Here is a 14,997-nt window from a genome sequence, read left to right as displayed (position 1 = left end):
AGATGCAGATGACAAATCTGAGTCTTTAGTCATTTCAGTCACTGTGACATCTCTACTCCTTCTCCTGTGTGTAAATCCACTAAGCCACTATCACTGAGCCTTGGAGAGAGATCAAGTGGATGGTGATAACTCAGAACACTTTATTATGACCGACGAGCTCTTTTCCCAGCTTTAGAGACTGGAGTGGTATCTTTTTATAAGATATAGGGGGGTTCCTTTTATTGAGTCACTCAACTCCTCTGTCCAAAATACATTTTTACAGGTATTCGAAACTATCACCTAGTATCTGTATCGTAATTTGTCTTAGGTCACCAAATTGTACCTTTACTGATATTTAAGTTGGCACTCTAGTATTGTTTTTTATTATTTGTTTTTATTTGTCCATGCAATTCCCCCTCCTCTTTTTTCCTTCCCCTTTGCTCCTATTACAGTATACTAGGCTATTTCATGTAAAAAAGTGGATGGTAATAAATACCAACTAATCCGCTCCTAACCGTCATGTTACAGACTGTTTTTAAGAAATAATAGTTAGTAGCTGATTGGTTGGTTTTATATCTCCAGCCACTTTATCTCTCTCCAAGGCTTAGTACATAAACCAAAAGTGTGATAGATCCTGTGCCTGGAGCTGTGCAGATCTATAGGGTAGCTTGCTGGTCTTCCCGGCACACCTTTACAAAGTTCTGTCTAGTGCACCTTGTCCCCTCATCCTAGGTGAGCTTAGGCAGGAAAGAGTGAAAGTTGGTGGTTGTGGAATAGCTATTTACTCTGAATTCACAATGCCCACTTCAAATTTAAATGACTGGTAACAAGCTATACAATATTAAATATAGATGTGTCTTAACACCTGCAAAAGCTTTATGGTGTTTTGCTTCACAGCCATGGACCAGACAGAAGTTGTCTTTGAAGATTTCAAGAAGCTGCTTTTACAGTTTCAAAATTGTATGGTATTTTACAGGTTGATTCTGTTTTTTGTTAGATATACTGTACTACCTGAAGTACCCAGCGTAGCCCGGGTTTAAATTTTCAAGTAAGGCATCCCAGACCAATTGCCATCCCTTCGTGAAGTTTTGATCCAAATCCATCAGTGGAAGGCCTAGAACAGGCTCCCCAGGTCAAAGTTCTGCCCATTGTACACCAACGGGAGGTCCGACTGGGACCTCAACTTCCTAGTATGTCTTCTGGGATCCAATATTAACACTCTGTGAAGTTTTCGTCCAAATCCATATTGTGAAAGGCTTAGAACAGGCTGTCCGGGTCAAAGTTCTGTCCAGCGAACACAAACCAGAGGGCCAACCGGGACCCTAACCCCCCCTAAAACCTGGCCAGGATCCAACTGGACCACCTCACGTTGGTTTCATCCCAATCGGTGCAGGAGTGCCTGAATGCATAACCGGACAGACAGGTCAATGAATTTTATATATAAGGTTAACTGCAGCTTTTCTTAATAGTTGAAAACCTCCCGCTGAAGCCTGAGAAGGAATGGGTTCACATGGACACTGTGGAATTTGAGAAGCTGGAATGGATGAAAGCCCTGCCCCAGAGAAAGCAACAAAAAAACAAGAAGGTATTTTTATAGCTGACATTTGAGTAATTGAGCATATGATTATGCCTAGCATATGCTTTTACAGCCGTCTCTATATTGCAGTTACCAGACTCTTTGCTTAATGCTGTGCAGATGGCATATTCCATCACTGTACTGATTAGGTCTGTGAAAAACAGGGAGATGGATGGAGTGTGGGTGTGTGGGGAGGGGGGGGGAGTCATCATATGGAAAGTGATTATTCAGAAGGGTGACGTTAGGAACACCTGTAGAGAAAGGAAATAACTTTTTTTAAAAGCATTTTTTTTTTTCACAACATTCAGTTTATTACATTGTAGAGAAGGTGAGGGATCATGTCTGAAAAGTGCAGCAGTTATGGGTCTCTCCTGCAGATCTCTCTGTTCATCTCAACGTCACTGTAGCAAAATAAGTAATGCTTATGATCCCATGGAAAACGTACTGGTTGATACAGAATAAGCATGATCTATATTTATTTACAGGGAATGCAAGCACGGTTCAGCCTGAAGGGAGACCTGATACCTCCACATTCTGATATTCCTGTTCATCTGGGGCTGCACCACCATGGGGAGGAAGCGGAGGTAACCAGAAGCTGGAGGTTTTTCTACCTGTATGCACTGACTCACTATAACAGACTCTTATCGTATGTGATACCAGTGGAAATAGTTTGAAATTAATAATTTCTCCATGTATTATTACAATGACCCCTTTCTTCGGGTTGCATACGGGATCCCGGCAGTCGGGATGCTGGTGGTCAGAATACTGACAGCGGCATCCTGACAGTGTCTCAATGCCCAAAGGTAAGCCGCCTAACCCCGTCCCCCTGCAGCCTAACCCTAAACCTAACCTTCCCCATAATACTTACCGTTGGGATGCTGGTGGTCGGGATTCTGATGCTCGCATCCCGACTGCTGGGACGTCAACTACATCCCCTTTCTTCTTACACCCTTGTGTTGGGAAGTAGATGCCTCTGATAAAATGCTATTAAGAACGCCCTGCTAGCTACGTCATGGTAATGCACCATTATTTAGTCATCAGGTAAGTATTTTGGATGTTGGAGCCAATTTGTAGTAAAGATTTACTGAGGGTAAAAAAAATCTTTACGCTAGAGGACATTATCTGTGTTTTTAAAAGTTTTTTTTTTTCTCCTCTGATCTTTGAGCAATTTTAGAATGAATTAACAATCGGTCTGAGTCTTCCATTTCCCACTTAGGTGTGACATTTGTGATGGTCTGCCTCCATTTTATTTTACAGAGAGCTGGTTACTCCCTCCAGGAGCTCTTCCATCTTTCTCGGAGCCAGTTCATTCAGCAAAGGACTCTGTCACTGCAGGTTCTAGGATGTATAGTGAAGAAGGTAAGAAAGGGAATGTTACCTGGTTGGCACCATGCCAGTGAGGTCACCGGTAGTTAGTTATGGCTATAGACTTGTGTGAGCTGGCAGTACTGAGTGTTGGTGATTGATGTCCTCTCTTATAGGCCAAACAAGGAGAGTTTGTCTCTGTCCTCAAAGGAAGAGTTCTACAGCTGCTGTTGGACGCAGGGTTCCTCTTCCTCCTGCGCTACTCTTTGGATGATGCCATAGAAAATGTCATTGCTGCGGCCGTTGGCGCTTTGCATTCCTTATTGGTGTCGCCAGAAGACGAGGTAAAGGTGTAATTGTATCTTGAATTTACTATTTGAGGTATGATAAATATTATAAATATGAACATAATACAATTTTGAGTAAATAAGGCAGAATTAAAAGTGAAATTATAATGACCCATCTAATTTGTCAGTCTAATTAGTTTTATTTACATCGCTATGTACCATTACAAGGTTATCTGCCATGTTAATGACCTGTTGTAACACTTCCATCTTTTGACAGAACATGAATTTTGCTGAGATATTTGGTTGTATTCAATTCTTTTTGTATGGAGAAGTTGTTCATGTTTGGTTATATGTGCACCGACTCCCGTGTTTTGGTTTTGGATCTCTATCTCCTTTACGTTTTGAATCTGAATTTGGTTTTGGCTAAATCGCCCTTGCGTGTCTTGGATCTGTTTTTTCTAAAAAATCATGAAAACAGCTAAAATCACATAATTTGGGCCTGTTTTTGTTCCTACAGTATTATTAACCTCAATAACATTATTTTCCACTTGTTTCCAGTCAATTTTGACCACCTCACAGCTCACAATATTGTTTTTATCCAGTTTAGGCCCATAATTTGCACCAAGCTAGCTGGCTGACTATGCTAAGTGGCAGCAGTGGGCGGCACAAACACGTGGCAGTTCAACTTCAAATATAGCACATAAGGAAACATATGTTTTAATTAATCGAGAGGCCTGAGGGAGATGGAGTATGTATGTAGATGAAGGCAGGGAAAAGAAACGTTGATTCATATCAAACTTAATTTAAGTTTTTGATTCCAAAGAAAATTTATGAGGGAGGGAAGTGGGGAGTCATTTTCAAAGCATATTTGACTCATTCACATCAGTCCTTGCAAAAGTTGAGCTCTTGTGGTGGTCCAGTATTTTTTTTTTAAAGTGAAAGGGGCATGCAGGAGATACTGTCTGTGGGAGCACACAAAACGGAAGCTCTGAACAGGAAGGGGGGGTCAGAGGGATTTTTAAAGTCTGGTACTAAACATCTGTTATCATTGGGCTTCTGGGTTATGGATGGGAAGGCTGGGAGTGGAGGAGAAAGAACATCTCCAGATATCATCACAAAATAGCCTTTCCATTTGGTATTTGAGTTGCATCTGACCAAACATGGCTGTTATGATCAAGGAAAACCAAGCCCACTAGGTTGGTATCTACAAATCAAGGTTGAAAAATGGCATAAGTGTGTTTTGCAAGTATACCGATTTATGATGTTAGTTTAAATAAATACAGTATTAAACCATTAAAAAAAAGTAAGCGTCAGAGGAGTGGCCCAAAAGCACGGCTGTTTAAAAAAAAAAATATAGGACGTCTATTAAACTTTTGCAACACAGCAGTGGCAGACAGGATGGCAGTTTTATAAACTATAAAATTAAAAATGTTAGGCAGCAATGCCCCAAACCTCACATAATGCAAAGAAAAGGTGCAAGATGGAATTGTCCTTGGGCCCTTCCACCCACCCTTATGTTGTGTATATAGGACATGCACAGTTTAGCAAGCCAATCACTTCAGCGACAGAGACTGCCAATTGTGGCTGAAGTGATTGGTTTGTTTGGGCCCCCACAAAACAAGCTACCAACGGGCAGCTGACATTGCTGGCAGTGATCTCTCCGTGCACAAACTGGCTTTACAAGATGTTGTTGCCATCATCAACCGATTCCTCACCCTCATCAGTGTGTACATCATCTTCACACAATATTAATTAGTCCCCACTGAAATCCACCATTACAGCCTTAGGTACCTCTGTAATTTTTGGATGTAATTGGTGGTAAGGTTCTTCCTCGAGAAATTTGTAGTTAATTTTGATGAACATCATCTTTTCCACATTTTGACGAAGTAGCCTCCTACGCCGATCGCTGACACTGTTCCCGGCTGTGCTGAAAACTCTACACACTGGAGGGGTGGGCAGCTCAAGTAAAACAAAACCAGTTTGTGCAAGGGCCTCCAAATTTCCTTTTCTTCCTGCCAGTAGTGAAACGGACTATATGACATGCCTATTTGGATGCTATCATTAAAATAGTCCTCAACCAGTATTTGAATGGTGACTGTATTAGATGGAGTCATGGTAGCGGTATCATTAATTGTAGGCAATTCTATTAGACTTGACTAGATGTCAAAACTTGGTTGTGTTGACTCATCTGCATCACCAGTGGGGTTCTTTTTTGGGAAAGTTTAGTTATTTCCTGGCAGCCGCACTTGCTGGAGAAACTGAAGGAGGAGCCATCGCTGCATCACGTGCCACTTGAGCTGACAATTTGCTTACCAACAGCTCTTTGCATCTCTTCAGATCTGTGTCCGTTGGGAAGAAAGACACGACATATGACTTAAACCAGGGGTAGCCAACCCTGGTCCTCGTGAGCTTCACCTGTGGATCTTTTCAAGTGTGTTAGTGAGTAATGAATACACCTGTGCACCAGCTAGGTAATCTGGAAAATGTGAACTGTTGGTAGCTCTCGAGGACCGAGGTTGGCTACCCCTGACTTAAACATAGGATCGAGCACGGTCACCAAAATGTATTGCTCTGATTGGAAGTTCCTTACACCCTTGGATCCTGGTGAAGTGAATATAGGACTTGATCTACAAGTCTAATGAGGGGAATTACCTGACTCAAGCTGGCAGTGTCTGAACTCACTTCACAGGTGACTACTTTGAAGGGTTTCAGCACTCTGCACAACACGGAAAGTATTTTCCACTGAGCTTGAGTAAGTTACAGTCTCCCTCCTCTTCCTATGTCATACTTTGTTGTGTAGCTTTGGATTGCTTTTTGCTGTTCCTCCATCCGCTCAAGCATATAAAGGGTGGAGTTCCACCTCGTAACTACCTCTGGCTTCAACTGGTGACAGGGCAAATTCAACATTTCTTGCAGTCTTCTACATGCACCTGCTGAATGGCGAAAATGCCCAGAAATATTTCGGGACACAGAGAGCATCTCCTGCACGGCCCTGTCATTTTGAAAAAAAGTTTAGCACCACCAACTTGATTGTGTGAGCAAAACATGGTACGTGTTGGAATTCACCCAGCTGTAATGCTCTCACAATATTGGTGGCGTTGCCAGAAATCACAAATCCCGAGGAGAGTCCAAGCAGGGTAAGCCATTTTGCAATGACTTCCCTGAGTTTTTATAAAAGGTTGTCAGCGGTATGCCTCTTAGTGAAAACGGTGATACACAGAGTAGCCTGCCTCTGAATGAGCTGCTGTTTCCTAGATGCTGCTGCTGTTGGTGCCGCTGAAGGCAATACACCCACCCAGTGGACTGTTAGTCATGTAAGCTTGCATTTGCTCTGTTCCACTTGTCCACATATCTGTGGTTAAGTGGACAGTGGTTACAACGGCATTTTGGAGGACACTAAGTTTTTTTTTTTTGTTTTTTTACTGTCCCTGTACAGGCTGGAAATTGCTTTTCTAGTAAAGTGGAATCTAGATGGGATTTGGTAGCGGGGACAGAGGACCTCAATTAACTGTCTAAAACCCACTGCACTAATGGCGGCTATCTGACGCCCGTCTAATACCAGCATAGATGTTATGGCGTCAGTGATCCGCTGTGCAACTGGGTGACTACTGTCATACTTGCTCCCCCTTGCAAAGGATTGTTTAACAGTCAATTGTTTTTTTTAGAACTACTACTAGTAGTCTTCTTGGTCCCCTTCTGGGATGAAGATCCACTCCTAGCAGTATTCTGTGGAATCCAGGATAGGAGAGGACTGAGTTAGCCTTATCAAATTGGATGCAGGACTACTTCCGATCATGATTGAGGATATTGTTGATGAAGGTGTTGGTGGTGAAGATGCCAGGTGCTTGGATCTAGCAGAGAGAAGGGAGCTAGCCGACGCTGGACTGCTTGTTGTTACTTATTAAGCCAAAGTTTCTGAATTTTGCTAACACTTTTGATGTATGCGTTGTAGATGACGTAACAGGGAGGAGGTTCCTAGATGGTTAGTGTCCCTACCTCTACTTACTCTGGCATGACAATGGGTACAGATGGCTTGACAATTGTTGATTGTATTTGGGTAGAAATGATTCCACACATAAGTGGATTTTTTTGTTTTATACCCAGGCATGACTGTTGTCTTTTCCTTATTACGGACAACAACTGTTTCCACTGGGGTCTGATTTACACAAACATCCTCATCATCCGCATCCTCATCATCAACATCCTTATTAGCGTCAGCTACACAAATATCCTCCTCATCCTGGTCAGCGTGTTGACTTGTGCTGCTCAGCCCCACAATTGCAGAGGATTGCACAAGTGGTGGAAGGAGGCTCCTCTTCGTGTACAGTTTTGGAAAGGTCAAGCTCACCACATGGCACCCGCCGACACACTTAGACTCTCCTCAGGGATTTGTGACATTTCTGACCGCACAGTTGGTTCCTGTGCCTTAAACAATTTTATTTTATTTTTTAAACGTATACAGGGAGAAGGGCTTGAATCATCATAAGAGGCAGAGCCACCAGTCATAAATAAAGACCAAGGCCTTTCCTTGCCACTTCGTGTGGTGAAAGGCATATTGCCAATTTTGTCTTTCTGCAACTAACTTTCCCTTTGATGTTTTTTCTTTACCAATGTAAAAGATTGATTCTTTGATTTTAGATGCCCTGACTTAAGTCCTGTATGCCCTTGGGCATCTGCTTTTGCAGATGACGTAGACGGACTAGTGTCACAAGATTTTTTATAAGTAAAAGACTGCGCTACCACTTAGTGTCACAACATTTTTTGTGAATAAGAAAAGAACAACACACTGCGCTACCACTTAGTGTCACAATATGTGGATGATAAGCTGCGATCTGGCCGGCAGTGTCACCAAACAATATTTTTTTTTTTACACTGGGGAAGAGACTCCTGGACTAGGCAGAAGCCCCTTGATGAACAACACAGCACCCCTTTATGGACAACAAAGCACCCCTGCGGAGTGTGGATGGACCACATGCAGAGTCACAAATACGTGGATGATGAACTGCGGTCTCGTCGGCAGTGTCACCAAACGATAATAGCGTAGCTAGCACACACCTAAAAATGGCGCTGATCACCGGGACCCTTTATAGAATCCAAAACCCATGAGAATCCGACAGCGGGATGATGACATTTTGCCTCGTTCTGGATTCCGAGTTAGTTGGGAAAAGCCGAGCTGGACTCGGATCCTACTCTGATCCCCTATGTTCGGGTGGGTCTGGTTCTTGGAGAACCGGACCCGCTCATCTCTAGTAGGAACCAACCAGGAAGAGATGTATAAAACTGCAGTAGTGAAAGGACTAGCTATAAGGTGGCATTGAGCTCTTCCTGGTCTTGTATCACTAGAAAAAAAAATGATTATTGCAGTTGCACATAAACACACAATCTAATGGTTTGTATCGGAGGGTGAACTGTACTGATTTTACCTTGTACTGATTTAACCTTCTCTTGAATGTTGAAAAACAGTCTGCGTTCATTTGTAGCTCTATTGATGGGCTTTAACTTTTCTCTCCTTTTTTGTGGCAGGCATATCTGGACATGACATTTTCATGGTACCAAGGAGCAAAAGTCTTCCCTTTCTTACCCAATGAAGAGGAGGAGGATAGTGACGATGATGATGATGAGATAGAGGAAAGCACTAATAAGAGTGTAGGAAAAGAAAACCAGATAAAGTCTAAAGAAGAAAAGAAAGCTGACCCAGATGTGGCCCGTTATGATGCAGTAAAGGTGAGGCGGTTACTTCTTCTTTTGCATGGATGGGAAAAAAAGTGGACGGAGATAAAGTACCAGCTAACCAGCTCCTAACTGTCATTTTTCAAATACAGCCTGTGACATGGCAGTTAGAAGCTGATTGACTTGTACTTTATCTCCGTTCACTTTATCTCCACCCAAGGCTTAGTAAATAGACACCAGTCCGGAAAAGCTCCACCTCCTAGGAATCAGGTCACTGGAAAATACCTCCCCTCCCTAAGGAGTTTATGTATCAAGCAGCGAATAGTGTGGAGAAGTTGCCCAAAGCAACCAATCAGTTCCTACCTATTATTTTATAGACTGTACTTGATAAATGCTACTTCAAAGCTGAATGGTTGCTATTTGCAACTTCTCCACTGGTCCACTTCTGCCCGATTTCCACTGCTTAAAACATAAACCCCTGCACCACATGTCCCTGGACTGTATAGTCTCTAATTGTCCAGCATAGGAGGTTGGGCACAGGGCTTTATGCCATTAGTAAGTTATCTTATGCTAATGATTCTACTGAGGCGCAGTCCAGCCCGTATAGGAATGCTTTCTCTCTGTCCTCTTTAGCTGTTCCATTAGTCATTTTATTTTCTTTCTTGCTCGTCGACTGGTAATAAGCAGGTTTTACAGGGAACAGATGGGTCTGCCTTGCCTCTTAGATTGGGGGACTTATCCCCTGTGTGTCCCTAGCTGCCTCCTGGCAGTAGTCTGATATACAAGTAAATGTTATTGAGCCCTTTTAGGTATACATTGTTATTTCATTTTTAATTTGGCTCTTTGTTCAATTCTAAATGACTTATTTCTTGATTTAAACAACATACTGACTTTCACCAACTCATCTTGTTTTACTCTAGGGTCTTCTGAAGACAAAGTTTCTTCACAGGCTTCGGTATATCTTGGAAGTTGTGAGGCCGCCACCCTCTGTGGTTCTGAACATCTTTGGTATTCTTATAAGGGTGGCCCGACACTCGGCGGCAGCCTGCAGCCAGGTGAGAATAGTGAAGCACAGGCACCAATTCACCAATAACCAGAGAACATTGTTGTGCTTATAAAAGGTCACTGCAAGCTCACAAAGCAAAATAATTATAAAGAAGCGTTGGTTAAATATAACTAACGTATGGCTTTTAAAGGAAAACAATCACCAAACATAGCTGCTGTCATACTACCAAGAAAGCAGCTGACACAGGTTAAAATAAATGAGCTTACACATGGGGTGCATGAGAGAGCTGTGATCACAAAAAGGTTGGATTCCTGATTTGATAATCCAACCATGTAAATCCAGTGTCTGTGCTGTCTCCTAGTAATGAGCCTGAAATAAGGTCAGGGAGTCTGCCTTGATTAAAATGTCAGCCAGGTAAAGGATACTCAACACCTCCAGGGCCTCAGAAGAGTTGTCATGACAAGCATAATTTTCATGAACACCCCATGGGGCTGTTGCCAGACTTAAAGGCAGAGCCAGGAACTGGAAATGGTGGGACCAAACCGCAAATCTGAGAGGACATTGGTGGCCGACACCAATTGGAAGATGTGCATACAGGTCTTTGTCATCCATGGAAACCATGATCTTGTCCTATTCCATGTTCTTGTAGACAACTCTGAAAGACTGAGTCTTGAATCTGCCCATCTGCACATAAGATTTTAGATTCTTAAGGTTCAATTTTGGCCAAAAAGAGCCATTGTGTTTTTGAAAAAAGGTTTCAACGCAAACCTATGTCTCTCTGATCTGCTGGCACTGGAGTGGTTACGCCATCGGTTATTAAGTCTGACCAATTTCATTTAGGGCCTGACACTTTGTCAGGTCCACAGCATGGCCAGCGGCAAAGAAACATATGGGTTGATCAATAATATAAGCCTGATTCTTAATACCACTCACCCTGGAAGATGCAGTGGAACTGATCCACTTATCCAGACAGTGGAGCATATACGTTCTCGCCACAGGTGCTGGCAGGTACAATTTTCTGCCCATCACGCAGTCACATTTCTGAGGGCTTGGCTTTAGGTTCCTTTGCCTAATACTTTGCTTTCCTCTGCAAGGTGCAAATGACTGACTTCTGGACCCCTGAGACTTAAGCTGGCTACACACCTTAATGACGCGTTGATCTAGCAATGGTCCGATACGATGTAACGAGATATAATTTCTGTGTACATACTATGCGATCCACTGTACGATGACACAATATATTGTTACAGGGGTAACAATACTGCACGTACGTTGCATCGTCTCATCTGACGTGCAGTACATCAGATGGGCGGATGCAATCAGACAATTCATCAACTGATAAATTGGGGGGTACACACTATATGGTGTTCGTTGTAATCCATCGCGGATTGCATGATTGGACAAAATATTGCTGGGTGGTTGGTGCGGGAGGGAAAAAAAATACTGGGTACACACGACGGGACCCAGCATGCAGCAAGTGCATACACACCTCCCGATGCTGGGTATGACGGGGTGGGGGGGAGCTACGTGTCATGTTGTATTCTGCAGCATACCATCGTTAGCGACATCCCCGTTGGCCTTGCAGTAGGGCCGAGGGGCGATGGCGCTAGCTACCTGCGGGAGCGCGCATATCATGGTACACACTAAATGATGTACTCGATATGTCGCTTTGATCCTCTGGATCGGACGACATATCGTCTAGTGTGTACCCAGCTTAAAGAAGTAAAGACCAAGACAATATTGGTGGTGTTCAAGAGTTGTATCTTATAATATCTGTTATCAATAGATGGGATCTCTTAGAATCTTGGAGGTTTGAGATCCAGTCACTACCTCCTGGTACAGTACAACAGTGTAAACAGTCTCTAATATTGGGACTATGAATCACTGTGTAGTCTGATGAAGCAAAATTTCCTGCACAGATATGAGTCAAAGTTCAAAACAAACTCTTTGAATACATTGTGGAGCCCATTGTGCTGGATAGGTGCAGTTCCTTACAATATCTGGAGTCACTGCCCACCCCCAAAAAAAAGTTTTCCTATTGAGGATTCCTACTGGGAAAAAATAGTTTACAGGTACAGGACAGCCCATGAAGCTGGGTTCTCCATTTTCCTCTGCCTTCTCCCACACAAGCTGCACACCTGCACACCCACTTGAAAACATTGCGCATATACACAAAATACAGATTTCAATATGCAGAGAAGAGGTAGTCTATCACTACAATCACCAACATAAGAAGGTGCAGTGCTGTAAAACCCATAGACAGAGACAATGGACTTGTCTCTAATAAGCACAGCTAGTAATACTACGCTATACACCAGGATTACCAGAATTGAGCGCAGGATCCTGCCTCCCACATGTCTATTGTGCTGCCTGTTTATTGTCTGCCATAAACCTTTTCAGCTTTTTATAGGTAGTAAATGTCATATCTGTTAGTTTATTGCCCTCTGGTGGGCATAATGGAGAACACAGTAATACCTAACCGTGTAAATTAATACATCTTTGTTTAAAAATAGCTCTACAGGAGCACCAAAAGAATAAACAAAATTGTTCTCTAATGTAAATTACTAACTTTCTTTCCAAAAATATTTGGAAAAATGGTTATAAATGTGTTATATATTAGAATTCTGCAAAAAAAAAAATCCAGATTTTACCCTACAGTAAATATAATTACATAAATAGTAAATTTTATTGTTATTTTGTTGCTACATTGTTTGTCATCATTTTAATATCTGGGATGTGTAGGATAGCTCTAAATATGAATTTTATACATTTACATAGCTCAGGTTTTTGCAGGGTAAATCACCATATTAAGGACTTTAATGTAGTTGTCAGTAAACCTGGTAAACACACACAGAACCAATCACAGCACAACACTATAAATGTCAGCTAGCTCTATCGCAGTACTTGACAATTTATTAGCAGCATTCCAAGAACTTTTTTATCTGATTGGTTGAATAGAATGGCCAATCAAAGCTCTGTGCAGGCTTATTACAGTAAACCTTATGCTTAATCCTAAATATGCAGACAATATTGTAAATTTGTGGTATTACTTGTGTTAGCAGACTGTAGCCATACCATAGCGATTGCTGGGATACACCTAATATGGGAAGGGGACATCCCGCAGGTGTTTTCTCATTATTATTAGGTCACTATGTGCACCATAGCAGCAACGGAGTCCCACTGTCAGATAACGGACTTGGCAACTGCAAGTATTAGAGTGGCAGATTCACTCCATTCAATACTAAACTGTAGGTCTGACACTAGAGGGTGGATTTACTAAAGATTCTAAAACAGACAAGTGGTGGTGTTGCCCTTAGCAACCTATCATTTCATTTTGAGAACCCTGGTGTATCAGATTTAGAGAATCTTCACACACTTAATAGAGTTCCTGGCTGAAGAGGGCAGCAGCATATGCAGTAACTGAATGTCTGTTAGATAATGCATCACATTATAATTAGCTAACATCTGCTGACCTGACTCCAAAGATCCCAAGATTATGTTTGGCATCAACTTTACAACCTATCATTCAGCCTTTAAAATAATACATTACTTTACAGCTCAGTTGTATGAGCTTTAGTTCTTCTCCGAGAGGTTGAACAATTGCGACGTGACTGCCCTCTAGTGGCGAATCTTACTAGCACCTCATATGGCTCTTTCTCTCTCATGTGCCTTTCTTTTTCTTTTCTTTTTTTCTTTTCCTTTCTTTTCTTTTCTTTCTTTTCTTCTTTCTTTTCTTTCTTTCTTTCTTTCTTTCTTTCTTTCTTTCTTTCTTTCTTTCTTTCTTTCTTTCTTTCTTTCTTTTCTTTCTTTTCTTCTTTCTTTCTTTCTTTCTTTTCTTTCTTTCTTTCTTTCTTTCTCTTTCTTTCTTTCTTTCTTTCTTTCTTTCTTTCTCTTTCTTTCTTTCTTTCTTTCTTTCTCTCTTTTCTTTCTTTCTCTCTTTTCTTTCTTTCTCTCTTTTCTTTCTTTCTCTCTTTTCTTTCTTTCTCTCTTTTCTTTCTTTCTCTCTTTTCTTTCTCTTTCTTTCTTTCTTTCTTTCTTTCTTTCTTTCTTTCTCTTTCTTTCTCTTTCTTTCTTTCTTTCTTTCTTTCTCTTTCTTTCTTTCTTTCTTTCTTTCTTTCTCTTTCTTTCTCTTTCTTTCTCTCTTTTCTTTCTTTCTCTTTCTTTCTCTCTTTTCTTTCTTTCTCTTTCTTTCTCTCTTTTCTTTCTTTCTCTTTCTTTCTCTCTTTTCTTTCTTTCTCTCTTTTCTTTTTCTCTCTTTTCTTTCTCTCTTTCTTTCTTTCTTTCTTTCTTTCTTTTTCTTTCTCTCTTTTCTTTCTTTCTCTTTCTTTCTCTCTTTTCTTTCTTTCTCTTTCTTTCTCTCTTTTCTTTCTTTCTCTTTCTTTCTCTCTTTTCTTTCTTTCTCTTTCTTTCTTTCTCTTTCTTTCTCTCTTTTCTTTCTTTCTCTTTCTTTCTCTCTTTTCTTTCTTTCTCTTTCTTTCTCTCTTTTCTTTCTTTCTCTCTCTTTTCTTTCTTTCCTTCTCTCTTTCTCTTTCTTTCCTTCTTTCTCTTTCTTTCTCTCTTTCTTTCTCATGTGCCTTTCTTTTGTTTCTTTCTCTCCTTTTCTCTTTCTCTCTTTTTTTTTTTTATCATGTGCCTTTCTTTAGTTTTTTTTTTTTTCTCTTTTTCATTCACTCTCTCTAACAATTACTGTTACTCTTGATATTAGTGGGATGCTCATCTTAAATTGACCTACAAGCTCCTGAAATCTATATTATTCTGTCTACTCTTAGTTAGATGAGCAATATTTCATTTTGGGTTGCTCATATAACCTCTGACTGTGTTGTCCGTAGATTCTAGATTGTCCACGATTGATGGAGACCATAGTGCTCGAGTTCCTGCCCATGCAGTGGAGTATTCCAATGGAAATGGGAGATCCTGGGCCTTCTAGCCTCCATGGTGTCTCATGTTCAATTGCAATGAAATTTCTACGGGTGCTGGCATCCTCAGGGCGCCATTCAGCTGCCAGACTGGTAATTATTAGTCCCTTCCTAGCTTTTTTTTTTTTTTTAGACTAGACTAGTCTATATTTGGTACTGACTTCATCTTCTAAAATACATTTGTACGGATTGATCACGCGTGAAAGATTAGAGAATTAACAAACATCTGATTTCTTGATTTCTGCTGTGCGGAATAAG

The 14,997-nt window shown here is 41.3% G+C and overlaps 1 protein-coding gene across 1 annotated transcript in view; it reads left to right on the top strand.

The window, feature by feature from the left end:
- The window catches only part of LOC148511759 (RNA polymerase II-associated protein 1-like), a 68,753-nt gene that overhangs the window by 32,327 nt on the left and 21,429 nt on the right, over positions 1 to 14,997 (top strand). Inside the window, exons 8-14 of the mRNA XM_088482774.1 lie at positions 1,449 to 1,564; positions 2,041 to 2,139; positions 2,813 to 2,914; positions 3,037 to 3,204; positions 8,671 to 8,871; positions 9,738 to 9,872; positions 14,653 to 14,832. Of these exons, the coding sequence (XP_088338900.1) occupies positions 1,449 to 1,564; positions 2,041 to 2,139; positions 2,813 to 2,914; positions 3,037 to 3,204; positions 8,671 to 8,871; positions 9,738 to 9,872; positions 14,653 to 14,832 (1,001 nt within the window). The remainder of the gene's footprint in view (positions 1 to 1,448; positions 1,565 to 2,040; positions 2,140 to 2,812; positions 2,915 to 3,036; positions 3,205 to 8,670; positions 8,872 to 9,737; positions 9,873 to 14,652; positions 14,833 to 14,997) is intronic.

Source organism: Taudactylus pleione, unplaced genomic scaffold (genome assembly GCF_031769625.1).
Source record: "Taudactylus pleione unplaced genomic scaffold, aTauple2 ptg000293l, whole genome shotgun sequence".
NCBI lineage: Eukaryota > Metazoa > Chordata > Amphibia > Anura > Myobatrachidae > Taudactylus > Taudactylus pleione.
This window is presented reverse-complemented; position numbering and strand designations above follow the sequence as displayed.